Source organism: Lepidochelys kempii, chromosome 10, assembly GCF_965140285.1.
Source record: "Lepidochelys kempii isolate rLepKem1 chromosome 10, rLepKem1.hap1, whole genome shotgun sequence".
Lineage (NCBI taxonomy): Eukaryota > Metazoa > Chordata > Testudines > Cheloniidae > Lepidochelys > Lepidochelys kempii.
This window is the reverse complement of record NC_136389.1, coordinates 4,611,318-4,628,772: the sequence shown is the minus strand read 5'-3', so window position 1 is coordinate 4,628,772 and position 17,455 is coordinate 4,611,318. Positions and strand designations below refer to the sequence as shown.

General features: G+C 45.2%; 1 protein-coding gene across 1 annotated transcript in view; it reads right to left on the bottom strand.

The window, feature by feature from the left end:
* HS3ST6 (heparan sulfate-glucosamine 3-sulfotransferase 6) overlaps positions 1-12,510 on the bottom strand; it is a 114,392-nt gene extending 101,882 nt beyond the window's left edge. The window contains exon 1 of the mRNA XM_073361516.2: positions 12,122-12,510. Within this exon, the coding sequence (XP_073217617.1) occupies positions 12,122-12,510 (389 nt within the window). The remainder of the gene's footprint in view (positions 1-12,121) is intronic.
* Between the last annotated feature and the right edge of the window lie 4,945 nt (positions 12,511-17,455).

Below are 17,455 nucleotides of genomic sequence, written 5' to 3'. Positions count from 1 at the left end.
CTCACAAAAAGCAAATGTTCAATGAGAATATTTGCAGGGAGCAAATTTGATTATATTATTCAAAATGCAAAATTCGGGCCGCCTTGATTAGTTATATCAGTCACATGGTATTGGGCCTTGTTCCCTGATTGGACAATTTAGCTAAATAACACACACCACACAAATAAAAGATTACACGGCAGGGCTAATCTTCCTGTGCTGTGTTTGTATGGCAACCAACACAGTAGGGTCCTGGTTCATAGCGCGGGGTTCATGAGTGTGACAGTAACACAATTCACAAATAATAATTATTTAATTGATAGTCATGATGTGCAATTCACCATTTGAAATTTGCAGCCTGAAATTCCATTCCACATACCACTTTAAAAAAGTCCCACTTAAACCTTCAAAATAAGTTAGTCAGACACGTGGCAGGAGTTAGTTGCTGAAGTTACAGAGCAAAGTGTACACCGAATTGTAACAGTCCCCATTTGCATTTCGGACAATCTGCAGACCAAGAACTATTCACCAAAGGGAGTAGCGAATAATTATGAATTGCTGACACCTTTCAGATGTGTGTGTTCATAAGCAATTTACTACTAGGAAAAAAAAACAAGCCACAATTTGTCAAACCACCTTATTTGATGTGAATTATTCACCCAGGTTCATTAGCTCAAAATGAGGGTTTGCAATTTTTGTGTAATGGGTTAGCATATTATACCTTCTAACATGGACAGTTTGGGGACCACAGAATCATAGAACGGGGTGGCTAAAGTGAAATGAATGGGGAAATTGCAGCTCTTGAACCCTACACTGCTTGCGGGACCCTAACACGGGGTTCTGGCCCACAGACCCCTCTGAGCCCAGTATGCAAGGATCATTCAGTCAGAGCCACGGACTGATGGGGCACCGCAAGCTGAGACCCACAGCAGATATGAGCCCCAAACTGAAGTTGAGGAAAGCTGCTATCTGTTTCCAGTGCACCCCAGGGGGTTCCTAGAAAATTGTCAATGTGACGCCCCCTGCCACAAGCGGAATGAAGTTTGGGCACCGCTATTGTAAAATCCTCTGTTGGGCATGAGCTTGATGTAACTGGTACATGCAGCCAAAATAGAGCATGATCCAGCACACCCATACGCATGAGACCACCGCAAGGTGTCCCACTGTTCATGGTAGTAAGGCCTGTGGTGTTTGGCAGTAAATGTTTCCTGCAGCACGTCCGTAGATCTTTTAGAAAATAAAGGCTCACTTTAAAATAAGATCACAGCGTTAAAACCTGACCTAGGAACCTGAGACAAGAGGCCAGATTCACACCACTGACTTCACTGGGGCTACTCCAGATTTACACCATAACACAGAGCAGGATTTGGTCCATAACCTCTCTAAGTTTTGAAGCTTTCAAAATTAAAACCCTAAACCCATTTGATGGCTGCCTTCCCTGGCCCCTTCTTCCTCTCATTCCCATCTCACCTTCTCCCACAAGCCAAATATCTACAAAGGAAGTGAATTCTAAAGAGTTTGTGACATTCACCATCTACAGTTCCTTTTTATCCCTAGCCTGATGTGGTTCAGAACCAAGAGACCTTCCTGTTGGATTAATGCACGTCACACCATTTCAAAATAGTGGCCATGAACGAAGCTGCAAAAGTTAGGGAGGGAATTGCAGGAAGGAAAGTTAGAGAATCAAAGCAGCTTTGGAACCTAAAGCAAGTTGGAGGGTTTTCTTAAAAATCCCTTCCCTTGTGTGACCCCCATTTTTGGTTTCATTTTAGGAGATGGGGAATGGAGACTGTGAAGAGAAAAAGAGGAAGGAGGGATTGGGATTTGATACTCTTGCTTTGTATGGTACATAGAGGCTGACTGCAAGGAGGTGGAGAGACTCAGCAGAAATATTCAGATGCAATCAGAGAGGTCTTTTCTTCAGTATGTATTATAACAAAACAACAACAACAACAATAATCCCTACCTCTTCTATACTGCTTTTCATCAGTTGATCTCAAAGTGCTTTAACACAGGAGGGCAGGATCATTATCCCCATTTTACAGATGGGGAACTGAGGCACAGAGCAGTCACCCAGCAGGCCAGTGGCAGAGCCAGGAATAAAACCCAGGTCTCCCAAGTCCCTCCCACAAGGACATGCGGTGCGCCACACTGCTTAATGTTAAGCATGTGAGTAAATTCCCCTTGACTTCATGGGGATCTAATCATATTCTTAAGGTTAAGCACATACATAAGTGCTTTGCTGGAATCGGGGCCAGAATGATCAGTACCTTGTAGGGTCAGTGAGCAACGGAAGTGAAAAGGGGAAACTCTCCTGCTTGGGGCTCAGCATGGCCCTTAGACCCTGGGCGTGAAACCCAAACTCCCTTCTCCCCACTGCCTCCCAAGCTATCCGCTTATAGCCTTTCCCCTGAGCACCCATGCAAGGGAGCAGGATAGCTGATCTGAAGTTAACCCCTTGACTCTTTAAAGTATTTGCCATCAGAGACAACTCTTATGCAGCAGCTTCTGCTTTGGGCAGGCCATCCTTTTGCAGAGGGGGCAGGGAAGAATCAGTCCATTGCTGATGAGCTTTGTAAGCAGATGGATTTTGAAAGCTCTTTGAAAAGCCATTTAGAGCTAAATCCGGGTATTAAACCAGGCCTTTCATTAGCCAAGTTTTCAATCCCCACCCAAGCTTAATACAGTGAAGAGTTTTGAAAGGGTCAGGAATAAGCTTTTAAGCATGTTCTCCAATTAACTTTTGTGCTTCTCTCCACAACTTCCTCTGAGCAGCCCACTTCCTTCGCAGGGTGACTATAATTACTGTTTTAAAAATCTTTGAACAGTCTTAACTAACAGATTCCATTTGCATTTAGGCAGCATCCAACTCCATTAGCCTTTTCCACTTTCCTGTCATTATTTACTTGTAAAAGCTGTCTAGAGAGAAAAAAAACCACGGTATTTTCAAGAATAAGTCAGGTCGCTGCTAAGAAAGGCGTTATTGTCTTTCAGGACAATCGCAATTACTTCATGTTATCAGATACAATGTGCATGATCATACACTGGATATATCAATTTAAAATCATCAAGTCAAGAAGAGCAATGTATCATCCCCCTTTACAGCAGCAATGTTGCATTGTATCTATCCACGTAACAATTAAGAAGCTGGATTTTCAGAACAGCTGAGTACCCCAAATCCCCGTTGATGTTCAACAGGAGCTGCAGGTGCTCAGAACTTCTGATAATCAGCCCCGACTTTTCTTTTAATACGACTTTTAAATAGTCCTTTTTCTTAAAGGGACACAGGACAAATCTGATCCAGAATTAATATTTTGTATTAAAAAAAGCTTTCAAAGAGTTTAAGACCAATATTTCTGTGATGGCCTTTAAGCTAATGAAAACAGTTTATAAATAAAAGTAGTGTTTGCAATTCAGACAATGCCGCGCTGCATGAATGCATGAAAATCAGACAGAGAAAATGACTAGAAGCAAAAGTGAAACTGGCTAGTTTATTGTCATTGTCCAAATAGAGAAATGCAGCAAGTAAACAAAGAGCATAAATTGCAAAGAGTAAATTAGAATTTTTTTTAGTTCTTTCCGTTTTAATATTCTAATCTATAACATAGCTAAGATTTTAATAAATATATTAACTGTAACATTGATTTGATTGTCATAGCAGAAAAATCATGACACTCCACAACATGCAAAATTCACAAATGCATAGAAAATATGAGCAAATGTCACAGTGGCACATTGTTTTGTGTTGAATGTAATTTATTTTGCAATGACAATTATTTAAAACTGTTCCATAATAATTAAGCTAACAGCAGTGCTGTAGCTTTTGCTATTTTTTATAGTAGAGTTTCACAATATTTGAGGTTTTTCTTAAAACTTCAGACCCTGGAGTCACGTAAATACACAAGAATCTGAGTTTTCATATAAAAACAGTAAGTTTTAATCCTTGTGGTTGCAGAGATAAGCTTGAAAACCTGAAGTCCAAAGGTTCAAAAGCCAGAAGGCAAATATAAAAAGAATTCCAAGTGTATTATTTGTTAAATCTCATGATTACATGATTTCTTGGGGCCTGGCTCACGATTTGTGAATGCTTAGGGTCGGCAATACTGTTTTGAACCATTTAAAACCCCATGTCACTTCCCAAAGCTTCACTACATTGCAAATTTGTTTAAAAAAAAATAATTAAAAGTCTTGCGCAGCTGATTGCAAAGAACATAACTTGCTCCATCCTAAGAGTGAGAGCTTTTATCAGGAAGACCATAGCTAATAGCAACACACAGCCTTAATCAGTTTTAACCTGATGGTGTCTATTTAACAACACAGAGAATAAATGGGCCTAATTCCTTTGCAGTTGCACCAGTCTAATGGTGTGATCTAAAGTCTGTTGAAGTGAGTGAAGAGAATTTCATTGACTTCTGTGGGGTTTGGACTGGGGCCAAAACCAGAAGCCACCCCATTAAAGTCAACAGCGTCACACTAGTGTGAAATTGATGTACATAAGATCAGAATCAGGCCCTTTGCCTCAGAGCTGATTATGCTTTAGTTGCAAAGAGTTTTCAAAACAGCAACAGCATAGTCCATCTCAGTCATCATGAATAATGCCTGCCCTGTGATCATCTTAAACATTTTCAAACGTTTCTTCTCCATCCTAGCAGCAGTAAAAGCTATTTTTAATCCCACTTGAAAGCAGTTTGCAAAATGCCAAAAATCTGCATGTCCTGCATCCCGACAGATTGCTTCATAACTACTGTCTAGGCCAAATGACCCAGAGAGGGCCCAATCCTGCAAACACTCATGCATGTGAGGCTCATTTGATTTGGTGTCTGCAGAGCACAGGGCTAAATGTTATGTAACTAACAGCAAGCTAAGAACACAAAAGGGTTGCTATCCAGGTGAGATAATTTTACTATTTCAGCTGAAAGAAAGTTAAATAGTTATTCTACAGACCCAGACAATTTAAGGTGCAAAGCTTAATATTTCTTAATGAGGGGCTAGCCTGATTGACTTTTCTGTCTTTTTGTTTGTGTTTTATATATTTTTTGGATTGTTGTGACCCGATGTGAGGGGTTTGGAGGTCGTGAAGATAGACATTGCTTCTGACATTTTAAAAAATGGGATAAGAAAATGATAACTAAGAAGTGTGCTCCAGAACTCAATTTGTAGGAAGACACTGTGAAAGGAAGACTGCTCTCAAACTTTGAAGATTTGGAAGTTAGTTCATTAGGAAACCAGATTAGCCTTTGTCAACGAATAAAGATAATGCATTAAAGTCAAGCTCCTTGGATGTTTTGTCATCTGATTCCATGTTTATTTTGTAAGATTTCTTTGTCTCTCCCCACCTATATATTACTTAAATGCTTCTGTGAAAAGCTTTCCTCAAGCAAGGACATGAGTTTCATGCCAAAATGCATCTTGGCGATCACTAGGAAGTGAAAATGTCCATTTATTTAACGGATCCTGCTATAGGATGTCTTGATCTGTCTGCACAAATCACAACACATGCAAAAACCCTTGAGGCATCCACTTAACTCTGCTTTTCAACTGCCAATAACATTCTCAGCTAATGTCAAAAGAGCAACACTGGAATCACAGCAGTCTTTTTGTGTATCTTTTCCACGCCCGCGCAAAGACTTAAGGACAACAAGGTTTACCTATAAGAAAGCCTGCCCCAAGAAACCCTGTCTCCCAGCTCCCTTATAAGATTGTTACTTGCCTCTAACAGTGAGACAGAAGAAATGCTTGCAGATGGCAAGGTTTAACTACTCCTTTTCTTTTTACACACACAAGTGTGTACACAAACAATATTAATAATTAGCTCCTCCTTTTGGCCTGTGTGTACTGTTTTTGAACAACGGAAAATTAAGAAATACAAAGTTTGGAGGGAGAGGCTCAAATAAATTCAGCGGGTTTAAATTGTTTTATTAAATTGATGGAGACCTAAGGGCACAAGTACTATGCATAACCTCTCTGCGCTACAGCACGGTCCACAGATCAAGCATTTATATTCGTCCACAAGGGCCTGCCAGCTGTTACCATTGCATACACGCAGCCATGACTGTGTGGCTTTGTTATTTATGCCAAAAAAAATTAATGAAGTATGCATTTTTTAAGTTCCTATAAAAATCTGATGTGGGCCAACATCCGCGGTGTGAAATTTTGTGGCACAAGAGGCTAATCTTTCAGCAGCTGCATTTTCAGTGTTTGTCAGAGGCAACAAACATGTGATGAGTTATCTAGTGCTTTGGCACAGCACCACACTTATCCTGCCTCTATAAAACTGTATTCCTTTAGGTATCAAAATACAGGCTGCGGGACGGAGCGGATCGTCAATAAGATGAGGAAATAGAAAATGCACTGCTAGTTATTCGGTTGACAATGAACTGGCTACTCTGTGCTGTTGCATTCTGCAGGGCTTCAGTGCAGGGAAACTGCTCTTTGCATCAGCTGATTTTAAAAACCTTAACGACCCAGAAGTCCCTGCTATCTAACATAATGTCCCTAAAGATCTAGTCATTCCATTGAAAGTTCCCTCAATTACCCAAAACCCCCATTATCCAAACTTTTCCATACTCTCCCCGTGACACTAGAATCGTTGAGGCCGTTCTGTGAAGCAAGGAACTGGGAGATTTTAGAGAATCCGTTTAAGTTATAGCTGCCATGAGGACAAATAAAGATCTAACAATCTGAACGAAAAATCTCAGCACTAGTAACAAACAAACAAAAAAATCAAATGCAACATTTTAGATTCCCCCCCCCCCAAAAAATCCCTAGTTATACAATCAGAGATGAGCAATTTCTGTTGTATGTTAAATCAGCCACAGCCTTTTACAGCTAGAAATTCTCCACATAAAAGTTTTATTGAATTGAAATATTCTGCAGTTCTTTCTATCCAGCCCCTTTCAATACAGGTTGTGGCCCTGATTCTGATCCCGTTTACATGGCAAGTACAGACTAACTGCATTGGGCCAGACAGTCTGCTGATGTAAATAGGCAGAGCTCCAGTGAAATGAAGGCGTTATGTCAATGCATTACAGTAGCTGAGGCCCTTTACTTCAGTAGAGTTAGGGGATACATGCACCAATCCAAATGAGTGCAGAACTGCCCCCATGTCTTCATGGTTAGCTAGCATCCCTAAAAATATTCCTGCTAGAATTCTAAAAATCACTTGTCAACTTATGTCTTCATGCAATTTGAAGTATTTACATTTTCCCTTTTCTTTATTTCCATAAAGCAGAGAAATAACTACACAGAGAGACAATAAAGTGCTAATATTTAAATTTAAAAAAAAAACAAACCCTTCTCCTTTGAAAGACAGTGCATTGTTACCCCAGTAGCCAAACTGACTACAAACATCAGCTTTGCTTTCCATTTAGGTTTAGTTTACACAGTGTTAAGTGCAAAAAAAATGGTTTTGCTTTAGGATAATAATTCACTTCATGCTTGGATTGTCCATTAGGTTATTTATGTCATAAACCAGAAAGGAAAGCTGTTTATCCTCACATTATGAGTTAAACCTATAGTAACCAGAAAACCGTCACATTAGATATTTGGTCGGTTTATGCTGAAGACTTTCGAGCCATTAACAAAGACCCCCACCCCACCCTACCCTTTTCAAAAAGGCAGAGCAGATAAATTGAATTTAAATACACAGTGAAAGACTAACTTAGAATGAATGTTTGTAATCAATTAACTAAACAATGCTTTAAGTGGATAATATAAGATAAACTACTCCACAACTACAACTAAATACTGCTCATTTCAGTACAACAATTGTTCCAAGCACGGGAAACTGAACTATGATTATGAAGAAGGGGAATCTGGAGTTGTACATATTCTAGAGGAATTTTTTTTTTTAATTTACTTAAGGCAAGCAACAACTCTATACAGGTGCCCCAGGGCCCCAATGTGTTGACATTAAAAGCTTTGGTGTAATTTTAGTTTCTTGGCTCATTCAAATATTTAAAAAAAAATGTTTACACCACTTTGAGACAGTCCTAGGAAAAGTTTAAACTTTTATCCACCTTCTCTTTTCACACAGGCACATCTCAACTTTAGCTCAGTCTGACGTTAAATGAAGAAACAACAATGAAAACACATTTTCATATGAAAATAAAACTGGAAAAGCAAAGAGTAATAGAAGAAATATTCTTATACATATTGTTTTGAATGCAGACTTGTTCTACTCTGAATCACAGCGAAGTGTCTTTAAAGATTCTTCTTTACCAGAGAGAAAACAGTCACATCTTTATAGAATATTGCACTCATTTCTGGTATTCAGTTAACGATATAAAAATGTTCTCTACTTGTATTTCCACTGATTCCACAATGCTCAGAACCATTTTAAAACGTTTCGTTGGTCTCACCTAAACTCCCTACAAACATTTATATCCCTCAAAATTCACAACTAATGCGGCACGAAGCATATTTACTCATTTTATACCTCTGCGGTACACGCTGCAACTTTCTCTTCGCTCCACTGTAGCCATTTAAGAGTATTCTAACTTCTGTATGGGGTTTCATAATGTGTATAATTGTCATTAAAATGTTTTTCTGGCTGGTTAGATCCATCGATTAGTTTTCAACGAGAAAGAGACGACTGATTATTGTCAACAGCGTAGGAATATATTGAACTTAGAAATGAAATCATAAATCCTTGTAACATTAATACAATCATAAAAATACCTTTGCTGCTCACTGTACTTGAAGGGGCACTAAGTCAACAACTTCACAGCCCAGATGTGGTATTACAGAGCTGCAACTGTGATGCTAAAGTTACCTCACTTTCCATTCAAAGCCCTGACTTTCAAGGGTTTGTGTTTCAGGGAGAATTATTACCTTAAACCTTCCCCGCGACGGAAAGAAATGTGAAGAAAGATGAAGTAATTGAAAAGAAAAAAATCTTTTTTGTTTTGGTTTAGAAGAGAAAACAATAGCTGAACCGACAGAAAGACAGACAGGGCTCCCCAGTTCATTACTTTCAGATGTTTGAATAAAACAGAGTGACACTTTATCAATCTGCACATGTTGGCTCTCTTCAACCTAACAGGCTAGATTCATTCACTGACTTTGGGGGACTTACATCATGAGTGAATTTGGCCCAGACACTTCCAGTTGGCCAAGATATGAAAGTTTAATAGACAACACATGCACAGTAGCTGCTCTTCCAAAGGTTTTATCGCCTGAAGAGTTCAACTCCATTGAAACCCTTGAAACCAAACAACTCCCTTGAATCAATACGGGTCTGCCCTTTGACACAACGGGCCGGCCGTGACGTATCAAGGAATTCAGACAATAGTTTTTTTCCCGCTTCTCTCCACTGTGCCAATATTTCCAACCCACTGTAAATAAGTGATTCCTTTGATCGATTCAACCATGTCATGCAATGCTAATGGGTACTCAGTCTTTTTTAAACTCCCTAAATGAAACACCATAAAAGGAAATGGGAAAAAATTGCAGGTGTATCAAGGATAAAATATTAAGGGTTAAAACCATAAATCCCAGGTAATTCAGAAGCCAAGTCTCTAGATTCATCAGTCTTTCCTTAACCTATGCCATCTGTCCCAGAACCAGCGAAGCCTGCCACAGATAGGTACAGTATGGTGCGTTAAGAACAGGGGGCCCGATTTGCACAGTTACTGAGCACTCACAACTCCAGCTGAAGGCAGTGAGAACAGCTGGCGATCAACTCCTCTGAAAAATAGACCCAGGGCTTCCTATCATGTAAGATTCACTGGGTTCATGCTGACATTAACCAACAAACTTGCAATGGACTGTTCCCATCCATGCCTGCAATTTAATTTTTGTTTTTATTAAGACCACTGATTGGTCGATCACTGGCCTCCGAATCCCTGAAATAACATTCAGACTCAGGAAACAAGACAGGTTTTGTTCTGATAAACATTTTTGCAGCGAAAGCCAGCCTTGCAACTAGCAGGCATAAAAGGTCATTTTAAGTATGGGTTAGTACTGGAACTTCTGTCAGCCTCCCTTTAAAAAAAAAAAAAGTTGTTTTTAAGTGTTAAGAATAAAAAAAATTAGACGGATTATTATTAATAATTTAGACTGAGAGCCCCCAGCACGTGCTCAGAGCTTTCCAAAGCACACAGGGCGGCACGGGCTGGAACTTAAAGCCTGATCACTGTAAACCTGTTGCTTTGGCACTGGAGCAGAGACCAAGGCATTACCAGATACCCCACCACGGGTCTGACACAGGTTGGCATACTTTAAACTGTATGATGCTGCAGAGAAGTGGCTCATGATTTATTATGCACACGGGGCATTCATTCCTGCTGTGCTATGAAAACGCAGCATCCGCAGAGACCAGAGGAGGTGAATGATTTCCCAAGGAGGGAGAGATTGGGAAAGGCTAGGCACGCTTTTATAAAGGCTGTACATAAAGTCGATTTCTTAGACTTGGCATTTTAGTCACTCTGCTAATAAAAATTAGGTACAGGGTTCCCACATACACACTCCCTGGCATGATTGTTTTTTAAACTAACAGCCCATTCATGCCTTGAAAGATTATTATTGCCTTTTTCTAATGCGGGGAGGGACGGGACAAAACCAATGCAACCCAGGTCATCTTTCCACACCATAACCCCCTCAAAAAGTGTGCATAGAAAATTTTTAAAGAGACAGTAATTAATTTTAGAGGGGCAACCTGGTTTGAGTTGAATGGGAGCAGAGGGCAACCTGAATTGCATGGATTAGGGGGTGGTTAGTCTGGATTGAATTGTTGGGAGCAACAGCTAACTGGGATTATATTAAAGAGGAGTAACCTGGATTGAGTGGATGTGAGCAGGGATGAACACAGATTATACTGGAGTAATCTGGATTAAGTGGGGAGAGCAGGAGTGAACCCAGATTATTTTCAAAAAGAGTAACCTGCATTGACTGGGGGGACCAGGGGGACCCCAGACTACAATAGAGTAACCTGGATTCAGTGGGGTGGGCACAGGAGTGAACCTGAATTACAATAAAGAGGAGTGATCTGGATTGTGGGGCAGTAGGAGTAAACCCAGATTACATTGGACCTGGATTGAGTGCCGAAAAAGGGGGTAACCCAGATTACAACAGAGTAACCTGGATGGAGCTGGGTGGGAGCAGGAGTGAATCCAGATTAGTGACCTGGACTGAGTGCAGGGAAAGGGGGCTAACCTGGATTACACTAAAGAGGAGTCACTGGGGTTGACTGGGAGTGGAAGCAGGAGTGAACGCACATTACACTGGAGTGACCTCGGTTGAGTGTGGGGAAAGGGGGTAATGTGGAGTATATTATAGAGGAGTAACTTGAATGAAGTCCGGTGGGAACAGGGGCAATCCTGGATTACATTGGAGTGACCCGGGTTGGGTGGAGGAGCAGGACTGAAGCCAGGTTACACTGGAGTGACCTGTCTTGAGTGCAGGGAAAGGGGGCTAAACCGGTGTATATTACAGAGGAGTCACTTGGACCGTGTGGCCTGGGAGCAGGAGCGAATCCAGCCAGAACACAGGAGTGCCCCAGGTTCAGCAGGAGCGAACCCGGACGACACTGGAGTGCCCCGGGCTGGGTGCGGGGAACGGGGACTGACCCGGGCTGGGTGCGGGGAACGGGGACTGACTCGGGCTACGCGAGCGTGCCCCGGGCTGGGTGCGGGAAACGGGGACTGACCCGGGCTGGGTGCGGGGAACGGGGACTGACCCGGGCTACGCGGGGGTGCCCCGGGCTGGGTGCGGGAAACGGGGACTGACCCGGGCTGGGTGCGGGGAACGGGGACTGACCCGGGCTACGCGGGGGTGCCCCGGGCTGGGTGCGGGGAACGGGGACTGACTCGGGCTGGGTGCGGGGAACGGGGACTGACCCGGGCTACGCGGGGGTGCCCCGGGCTGGGTGCGGGAAACGGGGACTGACCCGGGCTGGGTGCGGGGAACGGGGACTGACCCGGGCTACGCGGGGGTGCCCCGGGCTGGGTGCGGGGAACGGGGACTGACTCGGGCTGGGTGCGGGGAACGGGGACTGACCCGGGCTGTGCGGGGGTGCCCCGGGCTGGGTGCGGGGAACGGGGACTGACCCGGGCTGGGTGCGGGGAACCGGGACTGACCCGGGCAACGCGACGGAGGAATCCCCGGGGCGGAGCGGAGCGGAGCGGGCTGTCCCGGGTCTCACCTGTACCAGGGCAGCCCCTTCTCGTAGCCGCGGTCGAAGAAGTGGGGCTCGGCGCCCAGGGCGCGCACGGCGGGGTGCGCCCGCAGGAACTCCAGCAGCGCCCGGGTGCCGCCCTTCTTCACCCCCACGATGATGGCCTGCGGGAAGCGCCGGCTGCCCGGCCCGGACCTGCCCCCGGCCGCCGCCGGCTCCTCGGGCCGGTCCCCGGCGGGGTCGCGGGGCGGCGGGCGCAGCTGGCGGGCGGCGGGCGGCAGCGGCTCGCAGGAGCCCGTCAGGCAGTAGAAGAAGTAGGTGCCGAGCAGCAGCATGGGGAGGCCGAGGGAGGCGCGGGGCTGCGCCCGCAGCAGCCCGCCCAGCTGCCCCGCCAGCCCGCCGCGGCTACCGCCCATGGGGCGCCGCTGCCGGGGGCCGGCCAGCGCCGCCCGGCCGGCACATGCTCCCCTCGGCCGCCGCCGCCGCCGCCCCGCGGGCCCGGGCGAGCCTGGCCCAGCGGGGGCCCCCCAGGCTGCTGCCCAGCCGCGGGAGGATGCAGCGCCCGGTCCCGGGGCCAGCGCTGGGCACCGGCGGAGCCACCTCTGAGCCAGCCCCCTTCGCCGCCCTCCTCCTCTGCCGCTGCCCCGCTGCGGGGGGCGGGTCCCCGGCCCCTGCCCGAGGGGAGCCGCTCCGAGGCGGGGAGCCCCGGGGACCGCGGCCGGGCACCCCGCAAGGGCGCGCAGGCGGCGGGAGCTGCTGGTGCGGCGGCCGCTCCGTCCCCTTTCGGAGTCCGCGGCCGGGGCCGGGGCCAGTCCCGGGCGGGGCAGGGGAGTCCCGCGGGTGCCTGACCTGGGCAAAGACGCCGGCGGTGCGGGGCCGGGGAGTTGGCAAAGTCCCTCCCCTTTTGGAGACGGCGCAGGCAGCGGCGGGGCGAGAGGCAGGGACCAGCCGGGCTCCTGACGCTCGGCGGGATGCGCCTGCGAAGCGTCGGGCTGAAGGAGCGGAGCTTGGCACCCACCCCCCGGCCCCCAGCGGCACTCAGCCCGAGCAGGGGGGCGGCCCCGGGGGCGGGATGCCGGGCTCCGGCTGCGGGACACGCACGGGCCCTGCTGGGGCAGCGGCGCGCTAGCCAGACCCAGAGAATGAACCCCTGCCTCTGTCGAGGATCCAGGATGCCAGCCTCAGGCTCTGTCCGGAGTAGGATGGGAAGGTGTGAGCTAGTGTACACAAGGCAGGGTTTTAAACCGGGGGAGTTACAGTTTAGGGGGGAGCCTAGGAGTTACCATGAGCCCTTTAGCAGCTGTTAAATCTACACCCTGCCTTGTCTACACTAGGATTTTGACACCTTAGGCAAGTTAAAAACACACCTTTTCCTTCCCAGGCGAGGCACCAGACTCTAGGAGTGGGGGTGAGGTACGCCCTTTGCCAGCTGACAGCAGAGGAATATTGAGGCTGAGGTCCTGGTTCTGTAGGGGTGTGTTCAAGTAGTGCTTACAGACCTGGTGTCCCCTTTCCTACACCCCAGCCTGGAGCACTCTGCCCCTGAACATCTCTCCAGCCTATCCCCCTCTGCTCCTATTATTCCCAACCTGCCCTGTTCCCCCTCTGTTCCTCACCCCTGTGCATTCAGCTCAGGCTTTCCCCCCTTCTCCTGGGCAGCAGCAGGAGAAACACTGGGAGCCAGAGAAAACCGGTTTGCTCTGTCTGAGATTGTTCTCAATGCCAATACCTGGCACCACAGAGGGCACCAGCCGTGAACTCAGGCTCAGCCCCTGCAGCCCTGGGAGGGAGCATGCGCAGTCAGCTTTGTAGGAGTGGAGCATGCTCAATGCCAGGCAGCATCTGTCAAAGAATTTTGCTGCCATAACATGTAACAAACTTCTCCTGTGTATGTGCAACTGGCAGTTTTCACATGCTACTCACTTGAATAGATTTGTGTGGATTTGCAGAGGGGCAGCAAAAGACACCTGTATGATCCCATGGTGATCCCCTGCCAAATTTCCCATCCCTGCTCCAAAGCATGGAGGGGCTAGCGTTTCTCAAGGAAACATTTGTAATAGTGGTTATCCTGGGCAAAACAGCATATTTCCCCCCATCCTTGTTCTTGGAAATGGCTACGCCATCTTTGCTCAAAAGTTTCCCAAAAAGTTCAGCCTGAGGCAGACACCCAGCTTGGAAAATTTGGGCCCAAATGGTTAAAGTTCTGCAAAGTTATATGCAACTGAAAAACAGTCTTTATAATGGACTCTTATCTATAAGTGTGGCTACCAGCTCAACCAATAATACATAAATATATTGCAAAGTCTTAATATATTATTAATGAACCCTAAAAGAGATGCAACAATAATTATTAAATCAAGCCGCTTCATTAAGTCTGGAAATTAACTTCCAGGATGAATGCTCAGGCCTGCTATTGATCCATATGTGAAATTCTCCATTGAATTAATCTTAGAATATCAGGGCTGGAGGGGACCTCAGGAGGTCACCTAGTCCCACCCCCTGCTCCAAGCAGGGCCAATCCCCACTTTTTGCCCCAGATCCCTCAATGGCCCCCTCAAGGACTGAGCTCACAACCCTGGGTTTAAGCAGGCCAATGCTCAAACCACTGAGCTATGCCTCCCCCATTTATGAATGCAATAGGGAGTTCTCAGTACAAATCCTGAGTAGGCTAACAGAGCCAAAATTTAGCCTATTGTCCATTCATATTTTCCAGGCAACACAAGGAGTTAAATTAAAAGGTGTCTGGTCAGAACCAGCATGGAGCAGGAGGTGCTTGCGGGGCTATGGAAATCTCTAGCTATGCCACATTCCTTCCCCCCGGCAATAGCCACACCTGTATTCACACTGTACACCCTAGTATAATAATCTTATAATAGGCCTTGTGAGGTAACATTTGAAAACTAATAACTCGCTGGTCAACACTATCATGGTGAAATGTATGCAGCAAAACTGGGTGTAAAGTTATGAAATCTCCCGTATCTAATGTTAAAGGCACATGTTCCAACTCATGTAGCACAAATTAAGGCATAACTGGTCAAGCATGTCTTAAAGAAAGGGGTGTAGAGTTACTTCAGTTTGCATATAAGCTGTAAACAGAGTCCTCAGACAGCAAGAGAGAAAAGAAAATCTGCATCTGAGCACACACAAGTGAAAGAAAACCGCATGAAGAATCTTTCCTCACTAGACTCCGTATTTCCTTCTGCTCAGATGGATAGAACTTTATGGGGGGGGGACTGAACTATAAAAGTGAGGGGCAAACACCCCAAGGTATCTCTCTCCCTGTCCATCTCACTCCTTGAACCTAGGAAGACAAAAGAAACAGCGATTGGACTTTGGAGGAGGGGTCCTGACCTGAAAATTTTGGTAAGTAATGCTTTTGAATGATGTGATTAGGACTTTGCCTTGAATCAAGTATAGTTTGTTAAGTTAGGCACTAAGAAATGTTTTGTCTTTATTTTTTGTGTAACGATTTATGACTTTTATGCCTCATTACTTAAAATCCTCTCTTCTTTTGTCAATAAAACTTGTTGTATTATTTAATCCAATCCAGTGTGTTTAAGTTAAACTGTCTGGGTAACTCCATTTAAGGTGGCAAGTTGTTGTGTATTGTTCCCATAGAGGGACTGCAGACCTAATACCTCTGGACTGTCCAGGAGTGGGCTGGACAGTACAGAACATACATTTTTGGACTGGGAGTGTGTTGGGGTCACCCTGCAGTAGTAACCCAGGCTGACGAGAGCCCCAGTGTGGCTAGCAGGCTGCAGTTACACATAGACACTTGGGGACACCTGCATGCTGAAGGCTGTTTGTGAGCGATCCAGGTTGGGATATACAGCAGCGAAACGTTGCAGGGGCCTCCAGTTAAAAGGGGGAAGGCGATGACACAGCCCCTCCCTGGTCTGGATAACACCACAGTATGTCACAGAGGGCTGATTTTCAGGCCTTTTGCAGTGATGAACACCATTCCTGGCTCACCCAGAGAGGAACATTTCTGTTCATTAGCTCAGAGCATATGATCATCTCTTTCTTTAGTGGCTGGCGCCAGTGGATACAAGCACCTGCTATTTACTGAGTTAGGTCCAGACCCTCAGCTGGTGTAAATCCACATTACTCACAAAGCCACTAAGCCGATTTAAACCAGATGAGAATTAGACCCTGACTCAGAAAGCAGCAATTTGTGCTTTTGGCACTGAAAAATTCTGGTTCCTCTCCCAGTGATGACCTTAGTGTTTGAACGTATGCAATCAAGGTGTGCGACAAAACAGGCCCCTGACATGGGCTGAGCACCAAAGTACAACATTATGATGAAAATACCACATCAGCCGTAATGACAACAGCATCTATGGGTGCCACTGAACCATTTGCGATGCATGCAATAGAGGTGGGGCGTTGCGCCAAAAAGCGTTCTACTCATTTTGCAGAATCCTTTCTAGTTCCAACTGCTTCCTTCCCAAGTGAACAGCACACCCACAGCGACAAAAAAAGGAAATTGAAAAGTTTGTCTCTAAATTAAAATGAACATCAAGCGGAGATTGAATACCAATAAAACTGGAAGGTAAAAACCTGTTTTACAGCCTACAATCGATTAACTAAACATGTTTTCATTTTTATGGCACTCTAATTATTGTTTTAAATCACTTACATCATGCAAAGGGATTTACAACAAACTTTTTTTACGGCAGAGTTTCTAATCAAAGGGGGAAATATGCTGTAAATAAACAATAAGGATTGAGATGATAGCCAAATGCCAGGCAATTAACAATCAACACTGAGAAAGTCAATTTTAATTCTACTGCATCAGCTCTTATGTGTAAGTATAAATACAGTGCACATATATATTCAGATTGGGGAAAACCATTCAAAGGTTTATTCAGTTACCTTAGGGCTTGCAAAACAAGTTAAAAGGAAACAATTTACAATGTGGGACTTTTTTTCAAAATCAAATACTTGAGGTGGGTCACATTAAAAATACATTTTTGCAAACCTCAGAGAGAACCAAAAACCTGTCTGCTGTTTTCTCATGGAAAATTCAGTGCATTCTTACTATGCACTTACTTGTATTATATTATTATTTCAATTACAGTAGCAGTTGGAATTCCTAGCTGCAGTAGGGTTTCATTGTGCTATACACTCTACAAACACACAGAGACAGCCCTGCCTTAAAGAACTTACAATCTAAATAGACAAGACAGACAAAGCAATATTATCATCCCATCTATAGATGGGGGAACTAAGGATCAGAGAGGTTCAGTGATTTGCCCAGGGTCACACAGGAAGTCTGTGGCACAGCATAGGTTTCCTGAGTCCTATGATAGTGACTTAAGCACAAGATCTACTGCCTATACATTTCTGGAAGGTTAG